At 41.7% G+C, this 26,140-nt stretch overlaps 1 protein-coding gene across 5 annotated transcripts in view; it reads right to left on the bottom strand.

Moving 5' to 3' along the window:
* Positions 1–26,140, bottom strand: part of LDB2 (LIM domain binding 2) — a 227,031-nt gene that overhangs the window by 46,198 nt on the left and 154,693 nt on the right. For all 5 annotated transcript variants that reach the window (XM_083458402.1, XM_083458403.1, XM_083458405.1 and 2 more), the window contains 2 exons: positions 11,295–11,467; positions 1,201–1,323 (listed from right to left, as the gene is read on the bottom strand). In XM_083458402.1, coding sequence (XP_083314528.1) covers positions 1,201–1,323; positions 11,295–11,467 — 296 coding nt within the window. The remainder of the gene's footprint in view (positions 1–1,200; positions 1,324–11,294; positions 11,468–26,140) is intronic.

Here is a 26,140-nt window from a genome sequence, read left to right as displayed (position 1 = left end):
CAAGCAAATAAGGTTCCATCTGCACAACACATTTATAGCGTACCACTTTAAATTAGGGTTACCAGACATCCCCGTTTCCCCCGGGACAGTCCCCGGATTTGCAAATCTGCCCCCCGGGAAACGTGGCAGCGGCAGCCTCAGCAGCCCGGAGCCAGCCTGGTAGCGCAGTTGGCTCTGGCTGGCTTCAGGAGCTGCTCGCTGCTGCCGCCACTGCCAAAGGGGAACCAGGGACATCCAGCGGTACAGATCTCCTGCCCCCTTCCCCCTTTGTTGTGAGAGATTGGGGGAGGCTCAGGAGTTGCGGTGGGCGGCCGTTGCCCAGGAGGGGCGCAAGACGTGTGGTTTCTCTGCCAGGCAAGGCGCAAAGCCCTTCTTTCGAACCCTGTGAAACATAAATGTGCAATTTTATAAAAACTGGACAAATGTGGCAGAGAAAGGGGACAGGAGATTGGGGAAGGTTCGGGACTGTTGCCCAGTTTTTTAAAAAACTGCACATTTATGTTTCAATAGGGTGCACCTTTATACAATATGCATGTGTGCTTGGGCCCAGGGTCTTTTGCCTCACCATCCCCACTCCTGACTCCCTGTTGCTACTCAGATAAAAAAAAAGTGTCCCCAGATTCATTGGGAAAAAAATCTGGTGACCATACTTTAAATAGCTGTGGCTTCCCCAAAGAATTCTGGGGTTTGTAGTCTGTTAACTATTCTCACAATGCTCAGAGTGGTTTGAGAATCAATCCCCCCTTTCCCAGGGAAATATGGGGGTTGTAGCTCTCTGGGGCAAATAGGGGTTGTCCTAACAGTCTCAGCACCCTTAAAAAACTACAGTACCCATGATTCTTTGAGGGAACTGTTTAAAGTGGTACATTTTAAAGGTATGGTGCAGATGGAGCCCCCAAAAATGTAAAAATAAAATAAAATAAAACCCAAGGTGGTGTATTCTTATTCTTTAAAAATAACTTTAATGGATATAAGAATGAAATGTGCCTCCGAATTTAATTCAGAAAGAAAGTGTGCATCAGCTTAAGTTGGGGAGACACTGTCTATTTATTTACATCCACAAATGTTTGTGACACACCAACATAACATCCTTGTTTACAATAACTCTAAGATAACTGGCTCTGACAGCAAATGGTGGGTTTGGATTGTTAGTCAAAATTTAATGGATTGAAAAAAAAGCAATTTTAGCCAATTACTTACATGCATGGCTAAAATACTGCGAGGGACTAACTCTCTGTATTGTCTAATTGTAAAGTGCCAGGTTTTTATTCTCATAAGGTCATCAAATGTAAATTCCAAGATAAGACGTCCTTCTGTGCACACCTAGGAGAAATAAAGAAAAAGAAAGGAAAATAAACAAACACACACACACACTTCTTTGAGGAGCCTCTATAAAACTAAAAGAAACCAAACAAAATACAGTCCTAAGCAAGCTAAATAAATGCCAATATACTTTGTTATTCAGCTTTATTGGGGAAATTGTATCCCCTCTGGAAAAAGGGAGGAATTAAGAATGAACAATTAAAATAGCAGGCTGTGGATTTTATAGCTCTGTGCAATCTAAATCCTATTTTTTGTTTCCCTCCAAAATGGCTGGTGCTGATTAATGGCATAAAGGGCACAATTCTAACCCCCTGGCGCTGATGGTGGGTGGTGGGGTAGCATGATGTGCAGGTTCCTCTCTGCTGGTGGAGAGGAGCATCATGGGGTGAGGAGATGCTGGAGGTGAAATAGTTAAACAGGTTACCCAATCGGAACCCAGGGGGGTGGAGTCAGAGGGACTATAAAACCAGGTCTGGGAGGGGCGAAGGGAGGAGTTCGTTGGGAGTTGGGTGTTTGGTTGGAGGGGGAGTGAATTGGGATAGAGTCTGTGGGTAGGTTGAGTTAGTGTAGCGAAATAAGCTGAGTCAGGAACAGTTAGGGGCTAGGAGACGAGTAAATATCTGAGAGGTGGTTTAGTGAGGGAGAGCAGGTAGTGGAAGTTATAGGTTTGGATAGGCACCCCATGATTGTAACTGACCGATACCGTTTATGAAACCACACGCTTGTTAAATTGCAATAAATAAACGGAAGTTTATGTTCCAATTAACCCTGACTAGACTCAGTATTGTACCAGGTAGGGCCTAGGTGGTGGCAGTGAGAAATAAAGTGGTGGCACAGGGATCAATAGACGGTGAAATGTCCAGGGACCCTGTGTGAGAAATGGGGACTTCACCATGGCAGGTGGGAAGCTGCCCCTGAATTCTTCTCCCACGTTACAATCGGAGCCAGAGGAGAATTTATAGCATACCCGACAGATAATCCTTTTATAGGTCAGATGCCTCATAGCGAGGGATATTGTAAGATGGGCGAACCATGGAACTAATGAGGGGCGAAAGAAGAGCCTGGAGGGACCTGTGGATATAGGAAAGGAATGATGGCACATTTTCTCTCTGTGTCCTGGGCTGGCTTTTCAAAGTGGCTCTAGGGCAGAACCAGCGGCTGATCAGGAACAGGAAGTGGGGAGATTCAGAGAAGGACATACTCAAAGGGAACATTTATTTACTTTGGAGCCCTGACAAATTCTGGAACCTGATTTGGTAATTTAAGAATGGCGTATCTTACAGAAGCACCCCTGTTGTTTGTGGCAATATTTAAAAACGTATTAATTAGTGTAAACCAGGGGTCTCCGACTTCCAAGAGACTGTGATCTACTCCCACTATAAATAAAGTGGGAATGATCTACCCATTGGATTGACCAGAGTTGTTGAGCTTTTTTTAGGGGGAGAGAACAGGATCAACCAGGAGGGACCGCAATCGACTGGTAGATCACGATCGACAGGCCTGGTGTATACCAATCTGGCCATTACAGTGTGTGTGATTTTTTTTTTTTTTAAAAAAAATCTGCATTAAAAGCTGTAGTAGTAATGATGTTGGTGAAGTTTCTGGGAGCGACTTGCCCTAATAGCACAAAGCAGTAGGGCAAGTAGAAGGGTTTCTAGTCACTGTTGGCTGAGCTCCACAGCTACTCCAGAGGGTTGAGAGAGCCACACAGGTCCAAGAGCTGCAGAGATGAGGCAGGATGAAATTTCACATATTTATTTGAAAAAAACAAAGCCAGTCCCTCCAAATCTTTGACTGCAGGTCTCTAGAACATGGGTAGGCAACCTAAGGCCCAATAGCCTTCTAAATCTGGTTCGCAGACGGTCTGGGAATCTGCATGTTTTTACATGAGTAGAATGTGTCCTTTTATTTAAAATGCATCTCTGGGTTATTTGCTGGGCCTGCCTGGTGTTTTCACATGAGTAGAATGTGTGTTTTTATTTAAAATGCATCTCTGGGTTACTTGTGGGGCATAGGAATTTGTTCACCCCCTCCCTTCAAAATACAGTCTGGCCCCCCACAAGGTCTGAGGGACAGTGGACCAGCCCCCTGCTGAAAAAGTTTGCTGACCCCTGCTCTAGAACTAGGGCTGATGTCTGCTATGGCCTATGCCTCAGGAGGGCATCCACTGACAGTCATTGGGTCTTCCTCCTTGAAGTTACACGCCCTCCTTGAGCAAGAAAAGCAAGAGAACCACAAGAAGAACAGTGTGAAGGAGCTGCAACTCCAAGAAATATGAACTGCTTTGTTTCGTTTCGGTCCTTGCTTTTATGTTTTTACTGTGTATTTTTATTCTGCGAACTGCCCTGAGATGCTTGGATGAAGGGCTGTATACAAATATAATATATAAAATAAAATAAAAACAGAAGCGACTTTTATAACAGGAAGGAATCTGTAGCTGCTGCTCATACAGTAAGTAGCTCTCTGCTGTACCCAAAAGCACAGGTCTGCTATTATGGCTACCTTGGAAGAATAAAAGCGTTCTCTTTGGACAGGAGGCAGTGTTCTTCCACTGACAGATCCTGACAGCAAAACCAGGGCTCGCTTGGCTTCAGGTATTTCCCAGAGCTTTTATTTTGCTTGTTCCCAAAGCAATTCTCCTCTACTGTTGTACACTAGGGCTGTTTTTATTTTAATTATTTAACAAATAAAAACCATCCATCTGCAGAAGAGTCGGGATGCATATGACACCCCAAATTAAGATACGATTAAATACCAGCCTAAGCAGAATTATCTTAAATCCCATGTTCATTCTGTCTCCCGATTACCAGGATCCACTTCCTGACCCAGGAAGCAGCACCCCTTAGTTTCCTGCCCCTTGAGTGTCCGGGGGAACTAGCAACTCTATATGATGGCTAGCGTGATCAGATGCTAAGGAGCACAGGGCTCTCGTATATTTAAGAGTTGTTAAAGCAAGGAGACTTTGCTACCAAAGTTTTTCTAGGGTGGAAAAACGTGCCACAATTGTTTGCAATTTTTCTTGTGTATGTGTGTCTGTTTTTCTTCTGTTCTGGGAGTTTCTCGCTGTGGATGCTTGTGGCCAACCATTCAGACCTCTCAGGATGAGGCCTGGATAAGCTGCAGAGTGTGGGTGAAAGTTTTATGTTTCTCAGAAGCCACAGAGGGAGAGACCATTGGCTCAGAGTGGGGCCTTCTACGTGCGAGGGACAGAGGGGCAGGCTACCATACATGAAACAAGGAGAGGGAGGTGTTGCCAAGACCATAGGTTGTTTAATCTGTTTGTTCATCTTGTGTTTGTTTTACCTAGGTATTTGCTTGAATTGAAAATCTGATTCTTGTCATCATAGGTTTGCTTGCTTACCCTGTGACAGAATTGCCAATTTGTTATTTATTGGACCTGTTTATATGAGCTGGGACCCGGGTGGCGCTGTGGGTTAAACCACTGAGCCTAGGGCTTGCAGATCAGAAGGTCGGCAGTTCGAATCCCCACGATGGGGTGAGCTCCCATTGCTCGGTCCCTGCTCCTCCCAACCTAGCAGTTTGAAAGCACATCAAGTGCAAGTAGATAAATAGGTATCGCTCCGGCGGGAAAGTAAACGGCATTTCTGTGCGCTGCTCTGGTTCGCCAGAAGCAGCTTAGTCATGCTGGCCACATGATCTGGAAGCTGTACGTCGGCTCCCTCGGCCAGTAAAGCAAGATGAGCGCTGCAACCCCAGAGTCGGCCACGACTGGACCTAATGGTCAAGGGTCCCTTTACCTTTACCTAATTGTTGTGTATTGTTATGTTTCTCAGTTTGTTTGTTTTTATTACTTTGTCCCCTGCCCTGGGACTGGAAATATTCTATCAAGAGCAAGCTATGAATACTGCAAGTGAATAGTAATAAAATACACAAGAGCAGAGGGTATTTATAAATGAGTGGTGGACACTGGACAAAAGATCTGAGCTTTGATTAACCTTCTAGGACTCAGGAACACACTATGGAATTGATTGGCAGTAGATTCAATAGACAAAGTACTTTTTCATATTATGCATAATTAACTTACAGAATTCACTGCCACAAGATCTGATGGCTTTGTATTGGAGGATAGGTCTATCGACAGCTATATGCCATGACAGCTGGACAGGATTTCCAGGTTTAGAGGCATAGGCATGCCTTTGAGTATACATTTCCTGGTGGCCGAGTGGCCATTCATGGGCTTACTGTCTGGCCATTGGGTGATATTGGACTAGATAACTCAGCAGACCAAATGTACCTTACATAGTTTCACATCAAATATTTAGATGGAAAATTTACTCCCATCGCTTTTGCTCGTAATTCTGATAGATGTTAGTTGCCTAACAGTGACAATTATTGGACATGATGTGAATTTTATTTATACCTACAAATATTATACAGGACATAGCAGGAAATTCATCCCCCCCCCCTCCTCTGACCCTGGTCCTCCCTGACAGTTGAGGAGCCTTTGGAATAGTATAGGATTTTGCACAGGGAGGTGGGATAGGTAAGGAGGAATTGGCTTGGCCCTGTGTAAGAAGCAGCACTTGCATTTTGCACAAAGCCACTGTTAGAAAATGATCCACAATTTCTCCACAGTTTTTCTTTTTAATGGTACATTTGTTTAGTGTCTAAAGTTTCAGTGCAATGGCTGATCTCCCTGTAGCTTGAATACCATTAACATACTGTTTAAAACCTAGAGCTCATGTGCTCAGGGACTTTCCTTTAACGAGACAGTATCTAGGAAAGTGTAAAATGCAATTTTCTGAAAACCTTATAAGGTTTTCCCTCTGTAGTTGTCACCGTGTATACCCTACAAGCCTGTTCAATGAGTTTCTCTTGCTGTATTTAGTAAGAAAATAAATTTCAGGCTCATACAGTCACATGCCATTAACTTGCCAGAATTTGTTAAATATGGTGGTGCCTGCTAGTTTAGGTTGTTGTTTTTTTTGAAAGGACCAGAAATTCATTAAGGTTAAGGGTGTGAGTCACAATAGTGAATGTGGATGTTGGTTTTCTGGCTCTTCCTTTGTACCTACCCGGTGATGAGACCTAGTTCTGTCTCCTATCCCAACAGTTACTGAAAACTCACAGATTTAAAAGAAATAGAAGCTCTGGGTTGTGGCAAACCTACATTAAAAATCAATGGATCATGGCCATGGTGTATGATTTCAAGTATGACCATTATTAAAGAGATCACATACACTCACAGATCGTAACAGCTAACAAACACACTATGTGATGATATTTAACTTTCTAATTTTCTAATTCTAAACCAAACTATTTCTCTCTAATCAATTAAGCCAAAATCTCACTCGGAGCTGCCTTCCTTCCCTGCCCCCAAAACTGCCTTTCCTATAAAATCCAAAATGAAAAGGTCTCCAATTAAGAAAACATTCTCTGTTGTGCTGCATTCATGTTACCGTGCTGTGAGCTCTGACATTTTGTTTCTGTGGTAACCAAAATCAGCTGATTAGTTGGCATGGCAACAGAAAAGATGTAATCCCGGCAGACACACTCTAATCAATGCCCCCAGCACAGATGGTCTCTGGAGGATCAACAAGAAAGAGGCTGGCAGGCATTCAGGAGATCACGTGGCAACTCCAGACTAGGCCAGGGGAAAAAAGAAAGAAAACTAAAAAAGAACATTTCTCAAACTAACCAGTAGCTTTTTAACCCCTTCTTTGTCTTGCTTAATTGTCAAAGATTCTGCAACTTCCACCACCAGGAGGGAGAACAGCATCACTTTAGCTTTATTATTTTTATTATTATTATTGCACAAAATGTAAATTTTACAAAGTAATAAATTCTTCCCTGACCTTCAGTTTTTACTGCTTAGAGTTTCTTATATCTGCCCAAAATCCTTATTTGATAGATGGTTTGTGTAAATTCATAAAAGTAACGTGCTCATTTACTTTTTATAAGGTAAAGGAACATAAATTGATCACTGGTGTTATGTCCAGGACTGAGACACAGACTGTTGATTCGAATGCGCGGGAGGGAAAAGTATATTTCAGCTACGCACACGGGCTGTTATTACAATTTTAACAATGCTGATCTTTTATGCATTTACGTGTTGCTATAAGGAAACACAAGCGTCACTAGCCTTAAATAAAAACCATTTCTACCATGCCATCAAAGTCAGATAGGGCTGGAAAGAGACAGTTGTTTTAAACATGAAGGCAGGCGTTACACTTCACGCTGTGGAAACTCATCTTACCATTTATTCTAGTAAAAAGGCTATGCAGGGTTAAAAATGAAATAAAATCAGAAGCCTGTGAACCCTTTTGACCAAAAATGACAGTGAGACAAAAGAAGTGTTGTATACATGGTAGAAAGCAATTAGAGGTGAATAGGAATGAGGGAATTCATTTTGAAAAAATGTATTTGCGTAGGGTTGCCATAGTTCAAGAAGTGAAAATCTGGACACAAAAGTTGTTGAGCTTTCTTTTGGGTGGACAGACGGATGGAGTACCATATTTTTCGCTTTATAAGACGCACCAGACCACAAGACGCACATAGTTTTTGGAGGAGGAAAACAAGAAAAAAAATATTCTGAATCTTAGAAGCCAGAACCGCAAGAAGGATCGCTGCGCAGTGAAAGCAGCAATCCCTCTTGCTGTTCTGGCTTCTGGGATAGCTGCGCAGCCTGCACTCGCTCCATAAGACGCACACACATTTCCCCTTACTTCTTAGGAGGGAAAAAGTGAGTCTTATAGAGCAAAAAATACGGCAATTTCCCCAGAAATTCACCAAAAATTCAAAACTTCCAATATGGGTTCCCCCGGACATTTTAATTGGTTTCCGAAAATTCTGCCTGGATGCTGTTTTTGAAGCACGAATCCTGGCTATGTGTGGAAAATTCCGGGCATATGGCAGCCCTATTCTTGCAACCCTGGACTTTCTTCATATTTGGTAGATTCCACCCCTGCCAGGGGCCTTGGCATGTGGTGCCATGACGCCATCACTAAACCGAAGACCTGGAGGCAAGTGAGATAGTGACCACTCACAGGGTCTGCCACCAGTTTCTGGATATTTCTCCAGAAGGTGAGAATGACTCCTATACTTGTACAACTCTAGGTGTGTATGGACTCTTTTGACCTTTTAGTCTATCTGTAGTGTTTGGGTGCAGGGGCAGAGATTGGAATCCTGTAGCCCGCCATATATTGAGAGGAGCATGGCAGTAAGGTTTACATTATCTATTAGCTGGAATTACATAGCTTTAAAAAAAGGCATTAAAAAGGCACCGAAGCAGCATTATTTGGGGGTTGCAAATCATACACACACACACAAAACTGAGAACTGAGGGGCAAGATGGCTCAGTCAGTACAGCATGAGACCCTTAATCTTAGGGTCGTGGGTTTGAGACCCATATTGGGCAAAAGATTCCTCCAACTCTACAATTCTATGATTCCATAACTAGTTTTGTTGCTGTTTGTGCTAACGGTAGGCAGTTTTCGCCTTGAAAATGCTGGAACATGAAAATTCAGCACAGTTGCCGAAGCAATACTTATTTCTCCAACCCACTTTCATTTGGTTTGGTTTTTTATACCCTTTGCCTGTCTCCAGCGTAACTGCTAAGAATGCTGGACTTGGTGGTCCCTATTCATTTCAATGCTATTGGAACAGGAGAACTTTCCCATAAATGTGGCCTCCATCTTTCATTACTGGGGCTGCTATAGGCTAAATATGCCATTTTTCAGGTTGAAACAATATTGCTTCCATGAATGCTACGAAATCTAATATGATGCCATTCTCTATGGGGAAAATTAGGCTACATTTCAGGTGCTGAGATGAACCACTGAAATTTTCTAAACACTTTGTTTTGGAAAGATTCTTCCCCCACCCACCCAAAGCCCAATTTAGTTTTGCTTCAATCAGTTGGGTAGTTATTTACTAAAGAGAAGACAACATGCTGACCTATGCAGCAGAAGTTCATTATTATTGTTTTATCTTATTTTATTTTATTTGGTGCTTTTTCACTCCCAAAGGGAACACGGAAATTAACATGCAAAACAAGAATGCTAAAAACTGCTGTCTATATAGAAGCTTCATAGGTGCAAATAAACAAGAAAATAATTTCAGAAATTTTGGATGGCACCATATAGGAACAAAGAAGAATGTTTAAGAATGTGATGGTAGGGAGTCTTTTCAGCCGGCAGAACATGGCTTGATAGGTCTGTCCCCCTGGAAAAAATGCTCTAAAGCAGAGGCCCTGCCTAAACTGGTCTCACATTGGTAAAAGAAGGCCCATAAAACAGGGTGTTATCTTCTGATCTGTGGGGACAGGGAAATCTATGCTCCCTGAGAAACTTCAGAGCCTGGCCATTGAAGGATAATATCTATTCAACTATTCTATTAATCGAGGGTTAAACATTCCAGAGAACCAATTTCTTATGAAATATTGCATTAAGTCAACTGGGCCATAATCTTGAGGCTGGTGCTATTCAGTCTGGAAGCTAAACATGGAAGTAACATGGATGATTCAAGAACCATGCCATAGGTCAGAGCTAGATGGAGTGGGTCATAAGCATAATCCTAAAACTTGATGGTTGCAATGGGAAGACTGTAAGCCCAATGATCTGCCAATGTCAGATTGCTAGCAGTGAATTACTAGCACGCAAACCAAATTCCAGAGTCCTGAGAAAAGACAGCTACAGGTAACTCGCAACTTATGTGCATTTAACTTGTGTACATTCAGTTTTATGCGAGTGACCAAAAATTTAAACATGTAAAAAGGGGATGAAAAGGGGAAGGGCAATTCCGCCTGCCACTGAAGCCAATGTGCTTGGATTATACATCATTTTGGCTTTGGAACATAACCTCAGAGAAAATTGTATTGGCTGCAACACCTGGAGCCATCCTTAATTTGGAAGAAGGTGCAAGGGACATGCGCTGGATAATGCTGGTGGTCTATGATGAGAGATGTCATAGTTTCACCTCTCACACTGCCTGGGGGCAAAACCCTACCTGCGTTACTTTGCTGCTGTAGCAGAGGCCCTCCAAACTTTAAGCCACCATCCCTGACCATTGGTCATGCTGGCTGGTGCTGATGGGAACTGGAATCCAGCATAGGAACAGCATGGCTGGATCAGGCCAAAGGCCCGTTTAGTCCAGCATCCTGCTCTTACACTGGTAAACAACATGTCTGTGCAAAGTCTACAAGGCAGTAATATGAACACATGCTATGTGTGGTGGCCCAATTAATGTGACTCTTTAAAATAAATAAAAAAAGAAGTAGATCATGAAAATCTGGTGCCTGTATGAACACACCTTTTATGTGTGACTATTGGCCGCTTTTCATACACCATTGGAGCACTGGCTTTCTTGCTATATATGAGTTGCACAGTGTTGTGTTTCTTTTGGAATATAAAAAGTACTTGTGATTTCTCCCAGTTTGTGATTCATGACGAAGGATCTAGTCATGCAGTAAAAAAAATAATAATGTTCAAACATTGAATTCTACCTGATGTTAATGACTAAGTACTATTTATTTATAACTGTCTGGATGGATATAAATATGAATTATATAACTGTATTATATAATTGGTTGAGTTGGACTCGTGATTTCATTCATTGGCTTGACTGCCAGGTTTTGGTTTTTACTGATTTGCACTTAATTAATTTTGTTTTATTTCTTATCTTAATAGCTATATTATGCCCATCTTTTCTTTATATGCCAATGACCTATGGTTATAAGCAATAAATCAGAAATGAACTGAAGATTCAAGTTTGTGTACAATATTGTGAATTTTCACATAAGTTCTTTTTCTGGTATTATTTAACAGAACTTCAACTGCAATGGTGTTTCAGTTTTAGCAAATTAAAATTCAAGATATCTGGAATCACTTCTGCCATCCACAGATAAAAAAACCCCCCACCAAACCACCAGTTACTAATCTCTAATGTAATCTGAAAAGGGACACTGAAAACCCAACAACAATTTCATGTTTCATATTAATCTTTCCTATTACCTTTGTAAACATTGGTTTTCCATGTTGAGTGACCATGGTGCATTGATCACAGTCCACTGTGATGGAGGAGTTGTGGTATGATTCTTTTGAGTGCTTTAGGATGTAATACAGGTCTGTCACACCTCCTTCAAAGACAGTGCTAAAATAACGAGGAATGAGGGTCCTTCCAATGGCTGTTGGGAAAATACAAAGCACATGAGCAAAGGGCACTAGACAGAACACTTTTAAGTCGTTCATTTACTAGAACAATGGTAAAATCTGATCAAAACTTTATGCAGATTCCAATTAAACCAGTAAGAAACAGGCTACACTGTTCCTTGTGGAGAGTGAGACCTGCAACAACAAAAACTGGAGACCTTCACATATTGACATGTGGTCCAAGAGGATATTATGATGGAGGTCCAGAAGAGGTCCAGAAAAATTAGTAGGGTTGGCTCCACCCGTCATTTTCCCAGCACAGGTCATCCACCATGGTGACCAAATCCAGAATCGAAGCCAGGCTCCACCCCAGAATCTGCTGAGAGGTGATCAGTTCTCCCCCTAGATGCACCCCTAATTGCTGGGTTTTGGCTCTGGGTCTGCTAAAAATTGTTTCTACACCTCGCCTTCCTTCCTTCCTACCTACCTAAAGAAATAAGAAATCCGTTTCAATAATAGCAACAAGTAAAACCATTCCAAATGAAATAGAACCGTCTAGACTTTCACTGGGCCCCGAACAGGTATATCAGATTTTCAAATTTTCAAATATTGGGATACCTAAAAGGCAGTCAAATACCTAGTAACAGTAGTAGCAATAGGTGAAGAAATAAATATAAGCTGCAGAAGGAGGGTTTGTGGCCTTGGGTCAGAGTCAGGCATCTATGTAGGGATCCTTCCAGGTGTCCCTAAATATGTCTTATTCTTAAAATTAAGTGAGAAACATTAAGTAATAATAGACAACCTGTAGAATTTTAGAATGGAATAGTTTTTTAGAATAATTAAGATTTTACTTATTTATATTAAATATTTTGTTTAAAATACTCATTCGGCCCTTATATATTTTTTGAGAGAGAATTTGCAATTGACAATGCATTTTAGCATGAAAACAAATAATGTGGCTAAATAATTTAGGTAAAATTAGAAAATTGTAGAGCTGGATTTTCTGGCCTCCATTGTCCAGTCTGTATAGCAAAGCCGGTTAATCATTCCACATGTTGTGACTGGTATGCATTGCCTGTCAGATAATTTTTTTCCCCAGGGCCACAAATGGGTTTATTCCATCTGTTAGAGGATCACTTTATTTAGGCAAAAAACCACCATAGTTTGATACTATCTCAATGGGGATAGTATTGGTGGAGGTTTTGCTCTTGACTTAAATCTCCATCTCCATTCTGCTATCCCTTATTGTCCCTTGTAAAATTACAGTCCTTATTGCCATCTGTGGACACTTTTGTGATGGGTTGGGGACCTTCTGGAGCAGATGATGCTGGTGGAAGACAGGGTGGATTTGATTTAAATCACGATTTAAATCACTAGTCAGTAAGACTTGATTTAAATCATTTTCTTACAGAAAGACTCATTCTTGCTGGTATAATCTTAATATTTACAACCAGATGAAGGTTTCATCTTTGGAATAATAAATTTTCAGAGTAGTTTTTACAGTTATACCCAAAATTACTGATTTGGTTATACTATACTAAGACACGTAATTATGAAATTTTTGTTTATATTTGGACAACTTTTCTGCTGTACTTTATTGGAAGGAGAAAAATAATAATTTCCTTAATAACAATTTAAACAATTTATTTAACTAAAACAATAACATTATAGCATATTTATCCATGTTTGTTAACTAATGTGGTTAAAATATATATTTTTTTTAAAAAAACAACTTAGGCTGAGTTTTAGCAGACATGAGAAACTTAAAACAAATCCTTATTTCCTGACGAAAAGCCTTTGGACTATAATGTAACTTAAACAGAAAACTACCTTTAGAAAGATTTTTCCTCCAAAAGCATTTTATTTTAAAAATCCGATTTAAATAAATAAAAAAAATCTGGTTTAAATTTTAAAAAACCACATTTTTAAAAAAAATTAAATTAAAAAAACCATTGATTTTTTTTATCCACCCTGGTGGGAGATGAGGAACCAGATGTCCTGCTGTGGAAGCAGATTTCCACTGACCAAGCAGGTGGACATAATCTAACATCATTGCATGCAGGGTTTGATGTAATATTTCATCGGACTTTACTATAGAGACCCAGGTTACTTTTAAGTCCTACCACAGGTAGAGAGAGTTTATAGATAAAGTGCACTTCTGTGCATGCCCAATCAGGTGCATGTCTGATGAGACGGCAAGAGCAGCAGCCCAGGTGAGGAAGTTCCACCTTTGAGGTATTCTAACATCTGGTATTCTAACATCTGCCTCAGTGAGGGTTAAGCAATGGAGTGCTGAGGAGATTCAGCAGCAGAACGGCAGCTGGAAGATGTGAGAATGGAGATGGGGGGAGGTTTGTATACACCAGTGATGGCCAAACTTGGCCCTCCAGCTGTTTTGGGACTACAACCCCCATCATCCCTAGCTAACAGGACCAGTGGTCAGGGATGATGGGAATTGTAGTCCCAAAACAGCTGGAAGGCCGAGTTTGGCCATCACTGGTATACACCTTTGCCCCAACCCCAGTAAACCTTCTACCTGCAGCAGTCTGTGTAAGGAAGCTTCGCTCAGTGAGAAACCCTGATTGTCCCTTTTTTATAGCATTTTAAATATATTGCGACGCACCTTGAGAACTTCAGTTAGTAAGAGGGGTGTAAATATTTCAAAGAAGCAAAAGCAGAAATAAATGTTTGCATACTAGGCAGGCAAACTGAAGAACTTGGATATGGTTCGTTAAGCATTGTACATTTCAAACAAATACAGTCCCTTGCAATCCTCATTAAAACTTCTGTGTGTGACCTCTATAGTGTATAATTTAATGAGGGGAGAGAAACCAGAAGTCCAGTGTACACGCATTTGTATTTCAAAAGTGTTAAAAGATTCATACATTGCTTTTTTGCGATATACAACAAACATGAAATTAACCCATCAAGTTAATTCCTTGATCCCCTAAGGCTAATCAGCACAAATTAAATTTCATGCTAATCATCTTGTACAGTTAACATGTGACAGAAAACCTTGAATTTGTTTTGATAGAATTAAATACATTTGTGTGGCTTATAAAAAGAAAAAGTATACATTTCTGATAGTTGATCTCAGGAGGTAAAAGAATACTGTCCCCCTTTCTCCTTACATCCATTAGAAACAATAAGCATAAGAAATAATACTAGTTCTATATTGGTGTAATTATTAAAATAAAAGGCCCTGAAATATTAGCATCCCATTGCTACGGAGTAGAAGAAGAAGAAGACGAAGAAGAAGAAGAAGAAGAAGAAGAAGAAGAAGAAGAAGAGTTTGGATTTGATATCCCGCCTTTCACTCCCCTTCAGGAGTCTCAAAGCGGCTAACATTCTTCTTTTCCCTTCCTCCCCCACAACAAACACTCTGTGAGGTGAGTGGGGCTGAGAGACTTCAGAGAAGTGTGACTGGCCTAAGGTCACCCAGCAGCTGCATGTGGAGGAGCGGAGACGCGAACCCGGTTCCCCAGATTACGAGACTACCGTTCTTAACCACTACACCACGCTGGCTCCTTTTGTACATTTTGCATGCAAAGGTATAGAAAACGGATCAGGTGCCATTTCGCTGAATTCACCTATAACCCGTAGAGACATCATCAAATTGTCTTGCAAATCTCCCTACATATAGGAAAATTATTTTCTGCCCTGTCATTTGATATCGATTTTCATTTGCTGAGATGCGCAGGATACCAAATCAAAGAAACACCTTCTTCGTAACCACGGCATTAACACAGATCTCTCAAGATGAAAGTCGCTGATGAGGGAGTGGCAGAAGATTCTTCCCTTGATCGACCAGGTACTATCTTTTGCTGTCACTAGGCTCCCTAATCTACCAAACTCCACCCCCCTGATCCACCGACCATCACTCTTTAGCTCATAGGCTCTGGCCCTGAGTGCCAGGAGACAAGCAACTCAAAATCTCACCTAACCCTGTAAGTAAAGACCGGGCACGTTTTGCCACAGCTACAACAGTGTCTGCAGGGAATGAATGATGATTCTTCACTTATTGTAGGCTCCAAAGAGCCAAAGCGGTAAAGTGGATAAGGATGGCGTGAATGTATAATATTAAATGGAACACACACACAGGTGAAACTCAAAAAATTAGAATATCGTGGAAAAGTTCATTGATTTCAGGAATTCAACTTCCAAGGTGAAACTAATATATGAGATCGACTCATGACATGCAAAGCGAGATGTGCTTCCACTTCTCAGAGGTCCAATCTTGCCCCATTTGCAATCTTTGTTTTGCTGATTTCCTTGAATATTCTAATTTTCTGAGATTGTTAATTTGGGGTTTTCATCAGCTGTATGCCATGATCATCACAATGTTAACAAATCAAGGCAAACATATCTCGCTTTGCATGTCATGAGTCGATCTCATATATTAGTTTCACCTTTTAAGTTGAATTATGGAAATCAAGGAACTTTTCCGCGATATTCAAATTTTTCGAGTTTCACCTGTAGAACAAATCAAGGCTTGACATATCTTGCTTTGAATGTCATGAGTCTTTCTCATATATTAGTTTTACTAACCTTGGGTTACAACCTGTTTTGGTTTACAACCGGACCTCCAAAACGGATTATGGTTGTAAACCAAGGTATCACTGTATTTTCTTAAAAAAGGCAAAATGCTACGGTAGCGGTGAAAGGAAAGCGGTAGGAGGGCTTTTTGGATGTTGGAAGAGGAATGGCATCACTACCTTTTCAGCCGGAGGAATAAATAGCAAATCTCTGGAAGTTGTTGACTCGGTGCCAGTAGAAGGGAGGGATATGCTGTTGTCGATTTGGAATGGCTTGAGTGTTATGGGAAGGAGCTGAGCCGGAGAAAGAAGAGGGTTTAACCTTGAAGTTGCAGCTCCGCCCCAACCAGGCTGGAATACAACAGTGGGAGTAAGGAGACAGCCCCAAATGCTGCAGGAAAAAGGAAAACCTCAGGGAGCCACAAAAGGCCAAGAGACTAACAATTGACTTTTGGATGTGGCGCAGGCAGGATGAAAAGGAAAAAGCTATTGTTCCTCACCTGGAGCCTTTTTTTGGAAGTTAAATAGTATAACACAAATAGAAATCATGAAGAGCGCAGCTATTAATTATGTGATAATTTTGAAAAATGGAATGTAACAGAAATGAATAAGAATAAAGACCCATTAAGAACGGTGTGCGAGAAGCCTTTTAACGAAATTGCATTAATTTGAAATTAATTTGTGTAATTGGGTTTATATTTGAAAATAATAATAAAAAATAATTGGCAGATTTTGTTTAGAATAATGCATAAACTACTTCATAAAAAACTCTAGGTGGTATACATGAAACAATATAAAATAATTATATCAATAACAGACGTAAAAGCATATACTAAATTATATGTGGTAAAGGTAAAGGGACCCCTGACCGTTAGGTCCAGTCACAAACGACTCCGGGGTTGCGGCGCCCGTCTCGCTTTACTGGTTGAGGGAGCCAGCGTACAGCTTCCGGGTCATATATCAATAACAGACATAAAACCATATACTAAATTATATGTGGTATTCAACTGTAAATCAAATCAGATTTGATTTGATTTGATTTGATGCAACTAAGTTTTACTCAGAGTAGATCTACTGACATTAATTAACCTAACATTAATCTCAATGGACTGAGTCTGGGTAAAACTTAGTTCAATACCACCACATATATCTGGATAGGCTTGATTTAAATTTTTAAAAAGTTTTTTAACAGGTGTCTAAAACTGCAGCAAGGGTGCCTAAATGTTAATTGACTCCTAACAGAAGTTGAGCAAACTTGATGTGGCACTTGTAAAAGTTTGAAGAGCTTGACTAGGCACACATGGGACAAGGCAATCATTCAAATAAACTAGTACGAAGCTGTTTGTAATATGCTCATTGTAAAACTTGGCCAGTAACAAACCAATTGAACAGCAGGATTCCTGACTAACTGTTCTTTCCAGACAAGCCATGCTGTTGTGCTCACATCCCAAAGCGTAACAACAGTGGCTGTTACTGGAGAGTAAGGAAGAGGTCATCCTTCAGGCTCTGCAGCAAATGCAGGGTCCAGAACTCATGTCTCCAAGGTGCATGAGCAAAGCGAGACATGCAGAACTGAAGGGAAACAAGGAAGCTGTCCCAACAGGTGTCACACTCCTCCCGCCGAGCTGAGTTGAATCAGGGAGAGCTCATCCACGAGATTCTCCCGCCTTAGGAGAGCGATGCACATGCAAACACATGCTTTATCTGGGCTGCTGCAGAATAACCACTTGGCTTGTGGCGGCAACACTGTGCCCTGTCCCTCTGACTCCAGCTCTGCCACCACCTCCTCCTGCTCAAACCCTCTCACTAATTGGTTGAAGCATCTCCCCCCATGAGGTGAGGCTCTGTGATCCACAAGAGGGGCAGTGGGGAGAGCCAGCAGATCTGCTTTCTCCTCTCAAACATTTAGTAATAATAATAATAATACAGTGGTGCCTCGCAAGACGAAATTAATTCGTTCCACGAGTCTCTTCGTCTAGCGGTTTTTTCGTCTTGCGAAGCAACCCTATTAGCGGCTTAGCAGATTAGCGCTATTAGCGGTTTAGCGGCTATTAGCGGCTATTAAAGGCTTAAGGGATTAGCGGATTAGCTGCTAAAAGGCTATTAGCGGTTTAGCGGCTTAGAAAAAGGGGGTGGGGAGCGAAAAAAAATCTCAAGACTTGCAAGACATTTTCATTTTCATCTAGCGGGTTTTCCATCTTGCGAGGCATTCGTCTTGCGGGGCACCACTGTAATAATAATAATAATAATTTATTATTTATACCTCACCCATCTGGCCGGGTTTCCCCAGCCACTCTGGGCGGCTTCCAACAAAGTATTAAAATACAGTAGTCTGTTAAACATTAAAAATTTCCCTAAAGAGGGCTGCCTTCAGATGTTTTCTAAAAGTCTGGTGGTGGTTCTTCTCATTGACATCTGGTGGGAGGGCGTTGCACAGGGCAGGTGCCACTACCAATAAGGCCTCTGCATGGCTCCCTTTAACTTGGCTTCTGGCAGTGAGGGAACCTCCAGAAGGCCCTCGGTGCTAGACCTCAGTGTCCTGGCAGAACAATGCAGGTGGAGACGCTCCTTCGGGTATACAGGACTGAGGCTGTTTAGGGCTTTAAAGTTCAGCACCAACACTTTGAATTGTGCTCGGAAACGTACTGGGAGCCAATGTAGGTCTTTCAAGACCGGTGTTATGTGGTCTCGGCGGCCGCTCCCAGTCACCAGTCTAGCTGCTGCATTCTGGATTAGTTGTAGTTTCCGGGTCACCTTTAAAGGTAGCCCCACGTAGAGCGCATTGCAGTAGTCCAAGCGGGAGACAACTAGAGCATGCACCACTCTGGCAAGACAGTCCACAGGTAGGTAGGGTCTTAACCTGCGTACCAGATGGAACTGGTAAATAGCTGCCCTGGACACAGAATTGACCTGCGCTTCCATGGACAGCTGTGAGTCCAAAATGACTCCCAGGCTGTGTGCCTGGTCCTTCAGGGGCACAGTTACCCCATTCAGGACCAGGGAGTCCTCCCCATCTGCCCGTCTCCTGTCCCCCAAAAACAGTACTCCTATCTTGTCAGGATAGTGTTGCAACAGGAGAACCCCCTTCAAGCTGTCCCCTCCTGATTCTTCTGCCTCCAGGCCACCAAACCATGCCTGATCCTGAGTGAATCAAGCAGCCCATGACAGACCTAGCGTGCATTAGCAGTAATCCAGCAGTAATCCAGTCAAATCCCCAGGCAAGTGGGGCAGGGATCAAGGGGGTCATGTGATCAGTCATAGATCTACAAACACCTTGTGCACGTCATCAGTTTGAATAAACTGAATAAAGTGTTCAACAACACATCGCAGGCTGTGACCCCGGGCACTTCAACAGGAACGGATGCAACTGTAGAATCAAGGTTTTTCGGAAGCTGAGCAAGTTTATCCTCAAAATGTACAGCTAGCTGGTTACAGCAAGTCCTTCCCCTACAGCGGGAGTCAGCAAACCTCAGAAGTACCTGAAAGAACTCTGCTGGGCAGCATTTTACCCATATAATTCTGGGCTACCTTACAGTATTTTTAAATAATATCATGAATGCAACCTGCTTTGATCATTCGAGAGTGCTACAATGAATGCTAAGCAGTAGCAGCGTTATTGTGGTTAATTACTATAATAATAATTTTTTACCACTTCTGAGCATACAAAGCACTGCAGTTCTTATCTAATTTATTGTGGATGGGGTTTTAAATAATGAAAAGGAAAATAGGATGAACATATTTCAATATGAATGAAAGGTATATCATTGGACCATATCATTGTGTCAATGTTTCATTTCACTGATAAGCCAGATTCTAAAACGAAATAGCAAGGTTTTGATATTCCCTGAAGTGTTACTACATTTGTCATCATCTTCCTTTGAGAAATGTGAGAATGAATTTCAAAGTGCTGATGATGTTTCCTATAATGTCCTGTGGTGTGAAGCAAAATGGGTGCAATAATTCATCAGTCGGCAGTTAATTGTTTTCACTGATGTTGCAGAGATGGTTTTGCCTATGATGTGGAAAATCGAAACAGAAGGATTACAAACAGACGCACACACACACACTTTGTTCCCGCAGCCAAACACTGCAGTTTGCAAAGATTACTCAACTTTGATTTCAGCAAACAGTTTCTTACCCCCAGATGATATGCATTTGATTTTAATAGGTCCAAATATATCCTTTGTGAACTTTATCCTGAACTGAGAAATGCTTGTTTCAATAAAGCTTTTAGAATATAAATATACATGGTTAGAAAGTGTTACCAAACTACAGAAGCAAAACCTTAAACAAAAAACGGCAAGTAATTGATGGGTAACTTTTCCCAAATCAGTTCTCATTCTCTGTTTCTTTTTCATACATCCTACTCTGCCGGTCTTTAAATTTATTTGAAAGAATTTATCCAATTAATTTCAAAGCTGGCATGTGAGCAATTGGCTACAATTTTCTTGTCTTTCTGCTTACTAATGTGTGCCAGAGCATGAGTACAGTGATTAAATCACAAAATGAAACTTATTCAAACATATCAAAATTCACTTTTATATTGATATTTAATCAATGTTCATATGCACTGGTATGCATCAGTAACAAGTAAGAGAGAAAGAACATTTACTCTCAGGTAAGTGGCTTAAGGATCGTAGCCTCAAGTGCAATCAGTCTGATTTCAGTTTGTAATGGTTTGGAATATCTTCTGATATTCTGGAGGAATATTTTAATTTCCTGAGACTATTTATGAATTAAACTGTGGGGGTCAGGGTAGCCCATCACTGGCTGAAGGTATAATATCTGAGATAGGGCCAATTCACATTTTACTTGATAGTCATGTTTGCTGAACATACCCAGAGTACATAGAGCATAAGATAAATGCAGCAGACACATAATTTGCATGTGGAAAATGAGTAAAGAAAACAAAAAAAGGCATGCCATGTTAATGCTAGGTGCAGTATAAATATCTGAGAAGTTTTTCCAACAGCCAAAAGTAGTTGAACTGTAATGGAAAGAAAAATCAATAAAGTGCACTTAGTGTGGTTTAAATGTCATATTCAAACACTTCCAAGCTTCAGATTATTTCTATTTGAATACTGTTACATATTTAAAGGCTTGACATCTGAATAGCATATATCTTTCTTACAGTTTTGATTTTGTAGGCGCGGGATGAAGGCACTGAAACCTGCTAAAATACCTATTTCAGCATTTCTGAAAAGGTGCACACAATCAAAAATCCACCTCCTGGGGATAGTCACCTTAAAAAAAAAGTTAATTACAAGTTTGATTTTAGATCTCCATTCCAGAGGCTCAGTTTAACTTGCATTGTGTTTATTCATTGTGTTACTTATTAATTTTTACCAAAAACCCCACAATGTATGTCTAAAAGCGGAAAATTTTCCCCAGCATAAAAGAGTACGGTACTGGAAAGTTTCCTACTCCATGTCAGTATTTTGGACTGATTTTCAGCTACAGTGGTACCTCAGGTTACATACGCTTCAGGTTACAGACTCCGATAACCCAGAAATAGTGCTTCAGGTTAAGAATTTTGCTTCAGGATGACAGCAGAAATTGTGCTCTGGCAGCGCAGCAGTAGCAGGAGGCCCCTTTAGCTAAAGTGGTGCTTCAGGTTAAGAACAGTTTCAGGTTAATAACGGACCTCCGGAATGAATTAAGTACTTAACCTGAGGTACTACTGTAATTCAGATTATACATGTGGCACAGTTTAACTGCTCCAACAGCTGGTACAAAGCTGTTGGGTGTGTAACTTGTAGCTAGGTGGGTGACAGGAGCCAGAGTGCGCAACCTGGTATTCTCCAGCCACTGTGCTGGTGTAGGCTGGTAGCCTGTGCCTACTCCATCTCCTATCCCTTTTCAGTTATAATAATAACAGTAATAATTTTATTATTTACACCCTGCCCATCTGGTTGGGTTTCCTCAACCAATCTGGGCAGCTTACAGCACATAAAAAATTGTAAAACTTTAGACATTAAAAATTTCCCGATACAGGGTTGCCTTCAGATGTCTTCTAAAAGTCAGATAGTTATTTATTTCCTTGACATCTGATAAGAGGATGTTCCACAGGGCGGGTGCCACTACCGAGAAGGCCCTGTAACCTCACTTCTCGGGACCGCCTCTCCTGATATGCCCCGCAGAGGACCTTAAAGTCCATGAATAACCATAGTTTAGAGGTCCCGGGCCCTAAGGAAGTCAGACTATCCTCCACCAGGGCCAGGGCCTTCTCAGTGATGGCTCTGACCTGGTGGAATGCTCTGTCCCATGAGACCAGGGCCCTTCAGGATTTAACCTCCTTCCGCCAGGCCTGTAAGACAGAGCTATTCAGCCTGGCCATTAATTCGAATTCAGCCTAATCTTTTATTTCCCTTCTCTTCCCTCCCCCTCCCCTTTTATGAAGATTACCCACTCTGAGACCCCACAGCTAATTCTCCCCTGGCCTCCTCGCTGGCCTAAGTAGGACTAATTCAGCCAGCTAGCCCTGGTGACTATCTAATGTTTACTGGATGGATTTCCCCCCAATTGATTTTTGAACTTTGAATTTTATTGTTATTCATGCTTTTATACTGTATTTTACGCTGCTTCTGTGTTGTATTACAATTGTTTTAAATTTGTTGTTAGCTACCCTGAGCCCGGTTTTCTGAACCAGGAAGGGCGGGGTATAAATAAAAAATTATTATTATTATTATTATTATTATTATTGCAGTGAGGGAGACATGTATGTCAGGGAATCTTTTAAAAACAAAACAAAACACTCCCTCCCCTCATTTCAGCCTGAAGTGGCCCTGTAGAGAAGCGACTAGTGTTGGCAAGCTGGAGACAAGTCAGTGAACATGTAACTGCCTGGATAGTTAAGCATGGTGCTGATAATGCCAAGGTTGCAGGTTCGATCCCCGTATAGGACAGCTGCATTTTCCTGCATCGCAGGGGGTTGGACTAGATGATCCTCAGGGTCCCTTCCAACTCTACAGTTCTATGATTCAAAGTGGCCTGACGTCAGCTGAAAAGGACCTCATCCTAGTTCCAATTACTCGCAAAAGAAGGCATGGGATTTTCACAGATACCAAAATAAGCTGCCAATAATTAAAATATATTAGAAACGAACGCCATGCAAACTGTACACACATTCTGTTAAACATCCCACTGTTCAGCCTGTAGACTTCCAACGGAGATGTTATTAAATATGGTAGATAGATTCTTTCCAGCTGCTCTGTTTACATCTAGGAGAGCCATTAAAAACAGCACCTCTGAGATTTCTTCCAACTCTTTGGGAACTTGTATTTTGAAATAGCTGCTTGTGAGACAGAACACAGCCTGGTAGTGCATCTTTAATGAATGGCAATAGATTATGAGATGTTTCAGCTTGTCTTCAATATATTATTCCCCTACCCCCTCCACCGGCCCATCTCCCACAATGGAAAAGTAGCTATGTTGAAATCAGACCACAAAATAATACGTAGCATGGAAAGGGAAACTCATCCCAAAAATGTTCAAAGAGGCCTGAACAGTTCTGCTAAAGCTAGTTGAGTTTTTCAAAGAGATTTTACATCACTCACTTTCTGGTCAGATTTCACCTAAAGTGGAATTAATGAGAATTCTCAGAGTGGCTTAACGATTAATCCCTCTTCCTAGGGAAATATGGGAATTGTGAGTTAAATATGAGGTCCACACACTCTTAACCAGGAGTAGGCAACCTAAGGCCCAGGGGCTGGATGCGGCCCAATTGCCTTCTCAATCTGGCCTGCGGACGGTCCAGGAATCAGCGTGTTTTTACATGAGTAGAATGTGCGCTTTTATTTAAAATGCATCTCTGGGTTATTTGTGGGGCATAGGAATTCATTCATAGAATCATAGAATCATAGAGTTGGAAGAGACCACAAGGGCCATCGAGTCCAACCCCCTGCCAAGCAGGAAACACCATCAGAGCACTCCTGACATATGGTTGTCAAGCCTCTGCTTAAAGACCTCCAAAGAAGGAGACTCCACCACACTCCTTGGCAGCAAATTCCACTGTCGAACAGCTCTTACTGTCATATTTTTTTTTCAAAATATAGTCCAGCCCACCACATGGTCTGAGGGACGGTGGACCGGCCCATGGCTGAAAAAGGTTGCTGACCCCTGCAACTACCTGAGTGTTAAAGAGGGATGATACTGTTTTAAATGCATAATGCAGATGGGGACCTATGATGAAAACTCAATAAACAAATTTTCTGGAAGCACCTAAAGTCTGTAAGTCCTCAATATTTTCCTATAGCAGTTGTCCCTGGAAAACTCTTTCACTTGAGTAAGTAGGGAGCCACAAAACCACGTACAGGCCAGAGAAATCTACTCATCCTGGAAGTTGCAGCCATGCAATATCCAATACAGTGGTACCTCTGGATGCGAACGGGTTCTGTTCCAGAGCCCCGTTCGCATGCAGAAGCGAACGCAACCCGCGTCCACGCATTGCAATTTGCCGCTTCCGCGCATGCGCGTGACGTCATTTTGACCGTCTGCGCATGCGTGAGCGGTGAAACCCGGAAGTAATGCGCCCCGTTACTTCCGGGTCGCCGCAGCGCGCAACCTGAAAATACTTATCCCGAAGCTACTTCAACCCGAGGTATGACTGTACTGTAAAGATTATAAAATAAAAAAAATTCCTTCCAGTAGCACCTTAGAGACCAACTAAGTTTGTTATTGATATGATTGGTATGATTGTGATTCACAAGACAAAGAAACCACTAGGAGAACACTTCAATCTCCCAGGACATGCTAAACAAGATCTCAAAATATTTCAGAAATAGACTGGAAAGAGAAGTTGCTGAATTGCAACTTATTACCAAACTAAAATCCATGGAGAGACCTGGTCTGAATAGAGACATTGGATTCTTATCTCATTATACATGATAAAGCTATTTTTAGCCCTCTCGCCCCTTGTAAAAACAATTGCAGTCGTTAACAGTCGCCAACAGGTTTACCACACCCATAGCTGTCAACTTTTCCCTTTTCTTGCGAGGAATCCTATTCGGAATAAGGGAATTTCCCTTTAAAAAGGGGAAACGTTGACAGCTACGCACCCATCAGCCAATCACCCATTCCCACCACCCTTCTGAGCAATACCCCTCCCCACCCTCTCGCTATATATAAGGGTCTGGTGACTTCTGTTTCAGTGTATCCGAAGAAGTGTGCATGCACACAAAAACTCATACCAATAACAAACTTAGTTGGTCTCTAAGGTGCTACTGGAAGGAGTTTTTTTATTTTGTTTCGACTACAGCAGACCAACACGGCTACCTACCTGCAACTGTAAAGATTACAGTTACCTCTAAAAGATAACTTTCTAGTTGCTCCTTTCCTTATGTACCACAGTTCATTATGTACCCCTAACCACCCTCAGGGTCCCATTTTAGTTTTTGGAAAAAAGGCCTCTGTTTGCTTAGTGTGTTGAAAAGAACGCTCAGGAGACGCGATTAGCAGTCGCTTGTTTCAGTAAACATTGAACGTAACATATGCCTCTCAAGTAATGTGTATCCAAACATACAATTTACAAATAATTAACATCATGTTAATTAGTCACATTAATTTATGCCACTTTGTGGAATTATTTCCTCAGAGTCTTTAGGAAGGCTGCCAGCAGTTCGAGCCAAAGAACTGTGAAAATTTGCTTGAAGTAAAGTGTTGCGATTGGCTGCGACACACTGTTTTAGCAGCAGCTCCCAGGGGCAGCAATGACTGATTGAAGATGGCTGAGTCTTGGAGGTGGACTATTAGGGATGCTGCACATGCCGTGTCCCAGTCACAAAACATTGCGCACAAATAGCTCAAGCTCCTTCCGCATCTGGACATATTGGGACAACTGTTTATTACGTTGCCTTATTCAGGGCTGGCTTGCTAACGGAATGGAAAGTAGAAAGAAGGCATATACCAAGTGTATACCAAGAAAAGAAAACCATGAACTTTATCTCACAAGAAGCTACTACAGTGGTGCCTCGCAAGACGAAATTAATTCGTTCCGCAAGTTTTTTCGTTCCGCGAGTATTTTCGTCTTGCAAAGCACCACTGCATTTAAACACTGACAATGGCGGGGAGGGGCGGGGAGAAGCAGGACAGCTGCCGCAGCCGGTACCTCAGACTCACCCACGCGTTGTGGCCACTGTGCGACGCGGCTGCTGGAGGGCGGCGGGGCTCAGGAGC

This window comes from Podarcis tiliguerta (genome assembly GCF_965153285.1).
Source record: "Podarcis tiliguerta genome assembly, chromosome: 9".
Taxonomy (NCBI): Eukaryota; Metazoa; Chordata; class Lepidosauria; order Squamata; family Lacertidae; genus Podarcis; species Podarcis tiliguerta.
This window is presented reverse-complemented; position numbering and strand designations above follow the sequence as displayed.